Source organism: Haemaphysalis longicornis, unplaced genomic scaffold (genome assembly GCF_048455015.1).
Source record: "Haemaphysalis longicornis isolate Haplotype H1 unplaced genomic scaffold, Haemaphysalis longicornis Haplotype H1 scaffold_6, whole genome shotgun sequence".
Classification (NCBI taxonomy): domain Eukaryota; kingdom Metazoa; phylum Arthropoda; class Arachnida; order Ixodida; family Ixodidae; genus Haemaphysalis; species Haemaphysalis longicornis.
This window is the reverse complement of record NW_027526407.1, coordinates 15,456,060-15,468,176: the sequence shown is the minus strand read 5'-3', so window position 1 is coordinate 15,468,176 and position 12,117 is coordinate 15,456,060. Positions and strand designations below refer to the sequence as shown.

At 45.2% G+C, this 12,117-nt stretch overlaps 1 protein-coding gene across 1 annotated transcript in view; it reads right to left on the bottom strand.

Moving 5' to 3' along the window:
* LOC144142918 (venom metalloproteinase antarease-like TtrivMP_A) overlaps positions 1-12,117 on the bottom strand; it is a 78,274-nt gene that overhangs the window by 48,529 nt on the left and 17,628 nt on the right. Inside the window, exon 2 of the mRNA XM_077674754.1 lies at positions 5,074-5,246. Within this exon, the coding sequence (XP_077530880.1) occupies positions 5,074-5,246 (173 nt within the window). The remainder of the gene's footprint in view (positions 1-5,073; positions 5,247-12,117) is intronic.

The window sequence follows — 12,117 nt, the reverse complement described above, 5'->3', positions numbered from 1 at the left end:
AAAGTCCGGTGTGTTCGAGATTTCGGTGCACGTTAAAAATCTCCAGTTCTCAATAATATTCTGGAGCCCACCACTATGTGCGCCCCATCGCTTGGGTTCGGGAGGCGAAGTAAACCGCATGATCAATCAATCAGTCAGTCAGTCAGTCAATCAATCAATCAATCAATCAATCAATCAATCAATCAATCAATCAATCAATCAATCAATCAATCAATCAATCAATCAATCAATCAATCAATCAATCAATCAATCAATCAATCTGTATATTCATACTCTCCTTCCAGTATAAACATAGATATTGTAACTTTCATCCAACAGCATTCCGTGTGTATGTTGTGCAGCGTCGTGGGAATTAGCATCCTCTGAACGTTTTGTGTAGAAAACAGGAATATTTTGTGTTTTCCATAATGTGTACACCAGGGACGCCGCCCTTAGGTATGGTGTACCCCGAACGTGGTGATGACAGTGCTAAGAGCGGGCGTGGAGCACTGATAAGGGCATCAGCCCAGGTTCAAAATGTGGTCCGTGCGTGCGCGATGAGCTGTGAGCGCGAAATGAACGCGTGTGAAGTGCGCATCAAACCCGTAACATGGGCACAGCCACCGAGGCTAGCTTAAAAGTGGTGGGGCGCCGGAGTGCAAGGGGGAGTTGGACGGGAGAGCCCGGCGGCAACGGATGGTCAGGATGGGAGTGGAAAGGGCCAGCCAACACGGACTATCCTGCACATGCGTCGTAGGCAGGAAGGTGCGCCTTAGGACAATCTACTCGAACATTTCCGCGAGTGTCGAGAGAAGCACCGTAATATTTTATGCATAATGGCGGTCTTCGCCGTTCAATTTCGCGTTCTTCCCATGACCTTTTTGTTTACTACCAGATATTTCTCCGCATTTCACCCATGAAGAAGTTAAACACAGGGCCATTAACATCTCATCAGACCTTTTTTATCGCATCTTTTTATTTCATGATGGCGGTACTTGATTAGAATTTGTTCTAAACCTCGTTACTCATTTTTCCTTGGGCATCTTTGTACATATATCCAAGTTGAAGGAAGGTTTCACTATTAGATATATACATAGCCTGCCATAACGAATTTACCACTCTTTCAATATACTGATTACCACTCCAAAAACACAAAGTCTCAGCAAATGCCTGCATGTAAACGGTTGCTGCCATTCTCGAGGCATGAAATCGGAACGATGGCCATAAGGTAAATCGACAGAAATTATATTCCAATATTGCCCGCATAGTGCTCCTAGCACTAGGAAAACCTATAGTGAATTCCCGGTAAATTAAATCTCAAAATCATCGGAGGCTCTTTTGAAACGCCTGCCCATGCCTTCAAACACTCTCCAGTTCTTGCGGCTTATTTAGTTTTACCACTTATGCGATAGGGCTATAATCAGGTCGCGTCAAACGCTTATGAAGCAGCTTGCGTATTACCTCGACATTAGATAAAAGACGAAGAGGCTAGTTCCCCAACGGTATTGCTTGCAAACTTAACCTTCTGATCAGTATTCCTGGCGGTTGGATAGCATCATTCCGTGCTTAATTTTGCATATTTTTTAGCTATCCAGGACCGTGAAAACAGATTTTAAATGACGTAAAATTTTCTTTTTTCCATGAGCTGCATGTGCACGGAATTACCAAGCAATGGTACAGCGCATCCTAAAACTGCGCAAGGCTTAATACATTGTCGTTTTTGTGCAGCATTGGCAAAAAAAGGCTGCTATTTCTTGAACCCCTAAATTGTTTAAAATGCAAGTTTTATGGCTGTGTTATAGTTCCTGCAATGTTAGTCTGCTGTTCAAACCAGAGTCTCTTCTTCGAACCCGCGCCTCACAACGGAGTCGTACCCTGAGCTGATATCGATAAATGTAAAACACGATAGTATAAGGAATCTATTCTTGTTTGAAGTAAATATAGAATGTGTGATCACCGCATAAGAATGGCGCGTTACTTGTTTTCTAGATTTCCCCATTCATAATTTGTCAACAAAAGTATGTCAGCCATAAATAAATTGGTCGCGTATGTGCTGCTTTGCTACAAATGTCAAAACACAATAGTTCTGTGCTGTCTAGATATTTATTTCTCAACCACCTCCTCAAACACCCATCGACTTATCCACTTCACATATTCAGAGGTAAGCTTGGCCTTCCAATGAACCACACCCCCACCCATGCAAAACAATAATTGCTATACTGAGCAGGCTTTACATGTGCTATAGAAACCCTGAAAGAGATAAGGTAACCAACCAATAGTTTGGAACCTGTATCATGAATACCAAGAGGCTCTGCTTAACACTTCTAAACCATCACTCTGGTAGGGCACCATACCCTTTCTTTGGCGCCACTATGACGTCATCCTTAATACAAGCCTCGAAAGCATCAAAACGAATCAACGTCCGCCGCATATTTTGGAGCTCGTGTTTGGCGAGGCTCTCCAGCACTCCGAGCACCATCGCCTGAATACTGTCCTCCACTCTCTCAGTTTCCGCAATAACCCACCCTCTCAAATTTTCCTCAGTCAATTCAAGGAATAACCTATACACCAACTCAGTCAAGCCCAAACCTACATTAGCCTTTTCCCTAAACGTTCACGGCGCCTTTTATGACATGTCATATGCGGCCATGTCACATTATGATTAGGACTCCCTGTGCAGTGTTGTGACCGACAGCAAGGTAAATACGTTACCAAACTACATACCAGTTTCATGCGACTAGACGGTTATCAATCAATAACGTTTCGCGTACCATCAAAGGGGAAATCCCAGGTTACATTACCTGTCTTCATATCTCATATATCGCCCATTTTGTCATAACCAAAACACTTGCGAAATAACCAAGTCATCAACCAAGGTACTCTTACCCAGATCATCTTATTATATGGATAAAGAAGTACTCTGCTGGACATCAGAAAAGCAGTCTTTAAGAGGTAAAGAGGCGATTGACACTACCGTTAAGTATATCATTCCAGAAGACTCAAGAGCGCACCGAAAACATTTGCACTCCATGCGTCTTAAACCGCACCCAGTGCTGCGCGCTCAAATAATGCCGGCCCACGCAGCTAGAATTAAAGGTGTTTCTGTGCCTCAAGTCTAAGCAGTTTTAAAACTGGCCACACCTTTCCAAGAAGAATGTTACCCCGCTGCTCTTTTGCCAGACCTAAACCTCAGAGATACCACCCTTGCACATTTAATCCAGAGCACCTGCTCACATCTGCATGGTCTTGGGGAAGTGAACATTGGCCACCTCACCCCAGCCATCCTCACCAGCCATCCCACATATTGCATCACATAGGGCACCATATACATCTACCTCAAGCCCCAAGAGCCCACCAAGAGGAAGCACTCGTCCATCGGGCATACAGAATTGCCCTCAATCTTCCTTCACGACCAATAAAAATTTTGCCCAGCACGCTGAATCTTAGCAGTCCCAAAAGTTCAACCAAATCTCCCGCTGGTCTGCCGCATGACAATTCATGCGGCAAAAAGTGTGTGGGCCAGACGGGCAGGTGTCTGATCACAAGGCTCAGAGAACACAGCAACAACGTCCACAAAAGTGTGAGAGGGCACCTAGGCATAAACTGCCGAGATTTCAAGGGCACCACCGAAAAATGCACTCCAAAATTTGATGAATGCCAGGTCATTCACCATCATTGTGACCAGTTGACAAGGGAAATCGTAGAGGCTGCGCAAATCAGTAGCCTAGGCAAAGATTGTGCCAGCGCTCCTTCTATAGCCCTGTCCACTAAAAAACTTGAGTTTCTACACGTGCGAAAAGGAGCAACCTAAGTTGCCGCATCAATGTACACACACGTGCTGAGTGCGTGTGGGTTGTTAATCATATATGCATCTGTTTCGAATGGAATCTTTCCGGCACATTTGTCATATATTGCCTATAGTGTCGAGTTGCTTACTCGTAGGTGTGTGCATGAGTGTTTGTATTAATATGGCTTGTTTCTGTAATAAAAATTCAGTTGGAAGTCAGCGCTCGTGCTGTATGCCTCGCTTAAGTCTTTGTTTCTGCCGCGCTGTATTGTTAAGATGAATCATCAACTAGCCCAGTACCACACTTTGCTTAATCATCCTCGCATGATGAACTGGCGGATGTGTTGGGGAGTCTAATGTATAGAAGTGCGATAGGGCGACTTTTAGCGTGCTCGAAGTGGCGGCACTCCTTAATGATGGAGTCTACACCTTTGCAGTCCTTGCAGAGGAGCTGTTAAAAAGCGTGGTTGGCTATTTTTTCCATACATTCGAACTTTCTCATCTTTGTTGACCTTAAGAAACAGCAAGAACACGTCTTGTGTGTAGGCAACCTATGATTCTGTGAATGTTTGCAGACGGAACGGGAGCTTGTTCTTTGCAGCTAGATGGTTACTGGTAGGTTGCAAGAAAAAGAAGGTACGTTTATGTTTTAATGCGTTCCAACGAGTCACAGTTTCGTCGTTGGTCTCGAACCAGGTCTTGGCCAGTCTGTTCAGGTAGTAAAAGGTGTTTGCGAGCATCACTGTGTTGTCCCAGCTGTTCTGGGCGCTGGAAAGCTCCGACACGGTGAGCCAATCCTTAATGTCAATATCTGTGTAAATAAACGTACCAGTACCTCGGGGCTGGGACACAATGTTTACGGGTGCTGTTGGTGCCGCTTCTACGTTGGGCGAGATGGACTGAAGACCGATGTGGCGTCCGCTGCGTAGCTTTATGTTTTAGAAGCTTGCAAGGGGGATCACATTGAAACCTCGACCATAAGTTGTTACGAGGTTTGCTGAAAAGTGGTGGTGTATTCACACGTATTTAGGTTATTTACACAAGTCACAGGAAACGAAGTTACAGAGGTAGCACGCATCCGTTCGATAACGCACCTTGTCTTCCCCCACTGCTCCACCATAATACCCTGCCATGCTTCCTCATCCCTTATCCTGTCCAAATGTAACTCCTGCACAAAGCCACGTAATAATACGTTGAAAGCCCTTTAATTATTTAATGTCGGTGGTTGCGGGCTCAACAGCTTCCGTTCGGTGACAGCATTATTGATGCACTGTTTTCCTATTAAAACATTATAAAAGAATACTCACGTAGGTACGAAGGGGTACACCTTGGCGATAAGTCTGTATGAAGAACTCATCATGAGCAATGGAACCCTTTTTTAGATTGAGGGTGAGTTTGTCATTGACTTTTAATACTTTTGCTCCAAGCTGGTCACGAGATTCATATAGTTGAGGGAACACGACTTCCGCTCCATTTGGTACTGCGTAAAGAATACATTTGGAATGTTACAATTAGGCGGATGAACTGTTTTTCTTAAACTACCCTACCCGTATCAGGGAATATCAGGGTATAACAGATTGGGCATGTTCAAAAGCACATAAAAGAAGTGACTGAATCTTCTTCGTTTATTAACAGGTCATAGGAAAGTCCCTCCAATAGCTTGCGTTATATAACTTTACACTTTACAATAAAATAAGGCAATGTAAATTAAGAAGCTCCCAAGACTTTGTCAATATCAGACATGCTCCACAGGCAGATTGCATAACGGTGTTAGAAAATACGAAGTAACCCACACAGGTTTTCTTTCTTTCGGCGGAGGTAATTTCTAGCTGCTATAATTGCGTGAAAAAAAATTTAAGTGAACCCTACTTACATTCTGCGCTAGAGATTCTCTTTTTCTGGGTTCTTGGCCATTCCCACCCTACATTAGACGGGGTGTCAGAGTGGCACCGATACCGAAATAAACGCACCCAACCTACAGCAAGCGCGGCTGAAAAGCTCCGGATCGCAACCTCGCCAAACGCTACCAAACTAAGGAGAACGTCCGTTACACAGATACTGTATAGGTCTTCACCTCGCTGCTTATTAATGCAATGAAGGCACCCCACAAGGAGGGGTGGTGCAACGGCTTGCTACCTTCGCCCCTCACCCGACACAGCTAAGGCACTTACCATTCTCCACGCTGGGAGCACGTGTGGAACACAACCTGCCGTAAACGTTATTACAGACTTGCAATGTGCATGCCGCATCTTTTAGGCAGGCTTCGCACAGGTTCTAGCGTTCATGATATGTGAAAAACTCCGTGAAGATACCCAGATTATCGCCATGTGGTTAGGCTAAGTTCTCTTCCAGGGATTCCCACAAGCATTTCCGAACGCGAGTTGCTACACGCCTACCGTCTAACAGCTAAACTGACATAGACCGCCACTATCGCCCACTGCCACATTCGAGGAGGCGAGTACTTCCCCCTCTTTCTTCTCTATTCACGTACGAGGCATATCGCAGGTGATAACTTCAAACTGTCACATAATACACCTTTATCTCTTCTGCCCACATATCGCCCTCCGTTTGCATTACCTATTTCAGGCCTTTCTCGATAGAATGCTCAGGCATATCATCAGGGTGGCGCTGTGATCTAGCACTGTTTCATGTCGTGTATAGAAGTACATTGCCCAATAAACAATCAGTAGTCGTTAGCCCACGGCGGCTTTTAGGTGCTCCAGTTTGTTTCTCCCGAGTGCGCGGACCACCGCACTACAACACCACAGTTTTCTACACTGACGGGTGTCAGCATTCTGCTGAGGGGTCACATTGCATCTGTGGTGCATTTTGCAAGATATGGTTTCTATTACATTATTGTCAGCATTATTGTTGACGTTTGGTAAAACACCTTCATACTTCACTGGTTCGTCATCGTCCAAGTGGCCTCTTTCTTAAAAATTCCTAACGGAATAACGAGGTCGTAATTCTCGGGCCGTTTGTGCAATGTGGCTTGCTCAGAATATTTTTCGCCCTACAGCATCGAAACACCGCTTTTGTTTTTAATTTTTATCATGTCGCTCTAGGCGATAACATTTTTCCTAACATTATTTTTTTCATCTCGCGACAAGATATAATATGATGCTAATTATATGATGCTGATGCTTGGCGCGGCGGGAGCTCCGACAAGTATCTTTTTGTACTATTCCTCTGGCAAAGAACACACTTTCCTTTACAAGGTATTTTTGAGTTTTCGTTTTTTATCAGTGAGCAGTTAGTGTGCCTTAAAGCGGTGCCTCGTGTCTATCACACCTAGGTACCGGCCATTTATAACACTCCACACTAGCGTTATCTTGACAGAAACGTTTCGAATTTGAGAGAACAGCACATAAAATACGATAACCCATAATCATCATCATCATCATCGTCAGCTAGTCTACGCCCACTGCTGAGCAAATGCCTCACCCATAGATTTCGAATTATCCCATTCCTGTGCTAACTGCCACCAACTTATTCCCGCAAACGTCTGGATCTCATTGACCGCTCTAACTTTCTGCCGCCACCTCCCACGCTTCCCTCCACAAGGGATTAACTCTGGTACTCTTAATGACCAATGGTCCCCTTGCCTTCGCATGCCCTTCGCACACCAAACTTTTTCTTAATTTCTACTAAAAAGTCCTTAACACGTGTTAGTTAACTGACCCACACCACTCTCTTTTTGTCCCGTAATGTTGCACCGATCATTTTCCGTTCCATTGCTCGCTGAGGCGTCACCAATTTAAGTCGAACCCTTTTAGTGAGCCTCCGAGTTTCTTCGTTGTAGGTGAGTACCGCGTAAGATGCAGCTGTCATACACTTTCCACACCAACCTTAACCCTATAATTACCTCGGCCTCATTGTTGGGATCCGGAGTCACTACTTTCGATAAGAAGACATATTCGCTTACCACTTCCACTGCCTGGCCACCTATATGAAACTGCTGTGCTCTCCCGATGCTATTGAGTTAGTCTTTCTGCATATTAAGTTTCAGGCCCACGACTGTAGTCTGCTTGTCCAGTGCGGCAATCGCGCTGTGAAATTCGTCCCCCGAGGTTCTTAGCATAAGGCATAATCGTCAGCAAATCTGAGATTACTGAGGTATTCTCCATCAAACCTTATGCCCTCCTGTTCAGAATCGAATGTTTTGCACACCTGTTGTAAGCATTCTGTAAAGAACATTACAGAGTACTGAAATATGTTTTAGCATGCTGGCTTCTGTCTTATTCCTGGACTGTATCGATATTTTTACAATGTTTTACTTCCGGAAAGTGTGGAACATCAAGTGTTCCAAGCTGTCTGATGCCTTTCTGCGCTACGTTCGATTTATAACCTGGCTCCGCACCTAAAGATTATTTTGCAATCCGCTAAGTGCGCAGGGGTGGCAGCACATGCTCTAATCTTCACCGGTGGAGTGGATTACCCCGGGTGATGTGGAGTTGGTTGCTAGGGAGAACATTTTTGTAGGGCAGGGGCTGAGTAAATTTGGGCGACTTAGGCCGTAGTGATGTGTAGAGCCAGGAATATCACTTTATTTTTTGTATATTTCTACAGTTTGGTGGCTGCCCTTAGCCAAAGGTTTCAGTGTTCAGGGTGACGGATGCTATATTGGGAATTGTTGGGGACGAGGCAACGCCGGCGCTATACAACATCCTACTCTGTTACAGGGCATCTGTGAATTTGGTCACGCCATGCTGCAACATGGAAGAGGTGGCTAGTTGATTAATTCTGGGGCGCAGGTTCTGGTATTGAGTTTAAAGGGACCCTGCAACACTCTTTAAGCAGCGCAAGTAAACCTGCGTGACGTTTAGATCACACTGCCAGGAATACCTGAGCCAAAGAATACTCTTGCACGTGAAGGGGTGAGCGCGCAACTAGCTCTCAAAGACGCGAAAAAAACAACTGCGCTGTCTTCAGTTCATATATGCATCCCTGGCATGGCCTAAACGACGTCACTGAGGCCATGGCTGTCCGATCGGTTGTCAGTGGTCAACTTCACGGCTAATTTCACGCATTTCCTGTGACCTTCGCCGTCGTCGGCGCTGTGGACGAACCTCTTCCATGCTTGAACCTTTAGGCACAGTTTTGCCGTTTCTTTTGTATTTTAGTGCGCGCGCACTTTGAGTGATGAGCTGAACACTTCCCTTTCAACCAGGTCACTCGACAAGAAACGTTTATGACTTGAAAAACGCCTTAGGGGCCTGAGGGGGCGCTTTTGAGCAGGCACGCATATCGCTTTTTTTGTGGCAACACAATGAAAATAGACCCATACACGTTGTCCAAAAAAGAGAAAACTACACGGCCTGTGATATGTCGAAGGCCGCGGAAGAAAATGATGGGAGCTGCCCCCCTCTCGGGAGCGACGGTGCAGCTTTCGTCGCGTTGTGCGTGGTTGAGTTGAGAGGGAATGATTATGCGCGATTTCTCATCGCGCGTAGTTTCGGTGATAGGAATGGATTTTTATAATTGTTGTGGGAGGAGATTGCTGAGACAATAGACGTCACCCAAAAATGTATTCGTAGCAGCCGATGGTAAGTGCTGCAGGGGCTTTTAATAAAGTTTGTGTATTCCTTAGTGGTGGGAAATTGTTTCGCTTGAATTGACCAAAGTGGAGTGTGATCCTCTTTTTGGCACTTGGGTATGGGGCGTTTGAATTTATTTGGCGTTGCTTTGCAGAACGTGAGAATTCCAGATTATAATTGTATTTTGAGAGTATAAATATTTATGTGGAGGTTGTAAGCTGCGGGAAGTTAGGCTCCAGCCTAGTCATGGGAATGTTGATAGCCCTCTAGAGATACATAACCGGGTGGCCTCGTGATTTTGATTGGGCTACTTGATTTGTAGCTGATTCCAAATGCGTTAGCTGTTTTGCCGATGCGCTCGTTGGGCCATTGCATGCAGGCCTGTTTATAGTGTTGGGTAAATAGTTACTGTGCACTCTGCCCACATAAATTGTATGGGTTTTGCGATTTTTAGGTTTTCAGCTTGAAAATCTGGCAATGGCAGGGGCTATAAAAACATTTTTGCTCCTTTTTGCATTTTTCTGGTTTTTTCCTATTTGACCTTATAGTATGGATTCGGTTTGGGCTGCTGACACAGGTGGCGGCTATTCGAACAGTATCTGTATCTGTAGGGGCGTATTTGTAGAGCAGATGTACTGTGAATTCAGGTATATTTATTCCGTATTACGGCATCTGTCTAGCCTTCTGCCATGGTGGAGCGCCGTTTTCTACTATAGTATAGGTGGTACAATGAATCGTTGAATATGTAATGCGGAATGTCGTGGGATGTTGTGCGCATTGAGAAATTGGTGTGTTAGCCCAATAGCCATCAGGCTTCTCGGAACATGTTGCAGGATTTTCATTTTTATACTAGGAGTGGGCGCTGAATAAAAATTTATTTTCCTAATGATTCTGGTTTGGTCTTTGCACACATTGAGTACCCCGTAAAAATACTTGAATCGAAATATTTTAGTGATATTGTGGGCGCCCACGACTATTTTGTTCTGAAGCTGTATGTAATTTGCACTATTTATCCTTGATGCGGAAAAGCAGCAGTGCCAAAAACGAGGTAGAAACGCCGGCATGCGCCTGTCGAAAGTTACCGCCTCGTTTCAGACGCATCTTACGGGCATGGTAGTTTATGGGCTCAAAAAAATCCACAGTATGGCAGATAGTGTCCAATAAATTCCTTCAATATATACTTGGCAACCAGAAGAAAGCCCCTTTTAATAAGACTGCTTCAAAGACAAAAGCTCAGAACTCATTGCAAGCGTCTGTATCACAGTAGGCCAGGCAGCCGGGAAATCCACTTACTCTAAATGCCAACCTATTCAATGTAAGTTAGCTCTCACACGCCGTTATTTTCAATGGCAATCATTTAGTGCGGTCGCTGCTCTTCCCTGAGAAGGTGCTATGCCTACGCTCCGGTGAAGTGTTCGGCATTTTAATTGTTGCCATAGCTGATGCGCTCGCAGATTTCACTAAGGGCTAGGGCGAAAAAACTCCGGGTATCACAGTGTAACTATGGTTTCGGTTGATCTGACAATAAAGTTTATGGCGGCGATGGCCGACCTCAAGACCGAGGTGAAGAGCAGGAGCGTTTCTAGCAAAGTCATAGTTGTGGAACGTTCGGTTGCCGAAGACAACGGCCTGGCAACTGGAGCCAGACGTGACGGCGTGCTGGCACCGTCCGTGGCACGAGCAAGGAGTACAAGTCCTGAAGTGCTGAAGCCCTAACAACCGACTCAGCCGATAAGCGACCGTTTATTCATGAAGACCCACGAAGGGCCGCGTACACTCGTAATTGGCTAGCTGTAATCCTGTTCGTCGTTCAAAAACAACATCTTGGCTAGCTGCAACCCCGTTCGTCGTTCAAAAACAACATCTATCATACACTTTCAGCACAGAGACACACCTAGTGCTAATTCGCCTCGAAGGAGGGTTTTATACCCCTATCGCCCCCCCCCCTTCATCCCCCCATTGAAATGGAAGACAGCCTAAACACAGTCTCATTGTCAACACAACGTCGCTGGCTCAATAGAGCACGAGCAGCAGAAGAAGCACTACATCTGTTCCCGCACACACTCCTGGGAGTCGCACTGACAAGACCACAAAACACGATATTACATCTTTAAAAACAACCTAGTAAAAAAAACGCAAGAAAATTTTCCTGTGATGTCAAGGCGGGGAACGAGAGCCATAGCATCATAAGAAATTTTACGTTCGCTACTTAAGGCACACTAAGGTACTGAAGTCACTTCGTATTACGGCGTGGTCGCGTAGAAGTGCAGGAGGAACTTGGTGTAGTGTGACCCATGTCGGCAAACTTTGAAAACCCAGACACTCCTTGATCTACTTTTGATGTATTGCTTAGTTGGGTACTTGAAAAGTATTGCTCCAAAGAGCCCTCCTGGCATCCCAACGTTATCTGGGGAACAACCGATTCGGACCTTGCACACGAAGAGCACGGACGGATCAGGGACGTCTAACCTGGGAGTGGACCCATGCGGAAAAGGTGAACAAAAGGACTGACTGCCAGAAATGTTTTATTCAGAGTAGGAGTACGAAAATTCTTTATTGCTAGGAGAGAGTTTAGCATTCCCCGAAGGATGTTGTGCCGGGCCAAAATTCTTCGGTATGATTGTTAGTTCGGATGCGTTCCAAGTCTCTCCATCACTCAACATGAAAGTGGAGGCGCCATTTTGGCCTGCACTGTAAGAGGCTGACTATACTTAAGGAATCCTTTCAGTGAAACTTAATTTAGACTACAGCTCTGGCCTTTATCCGTCTGTTGCCCCCTTTTCTTTTCTCAAAATATAGCTTACACGTTTTCTG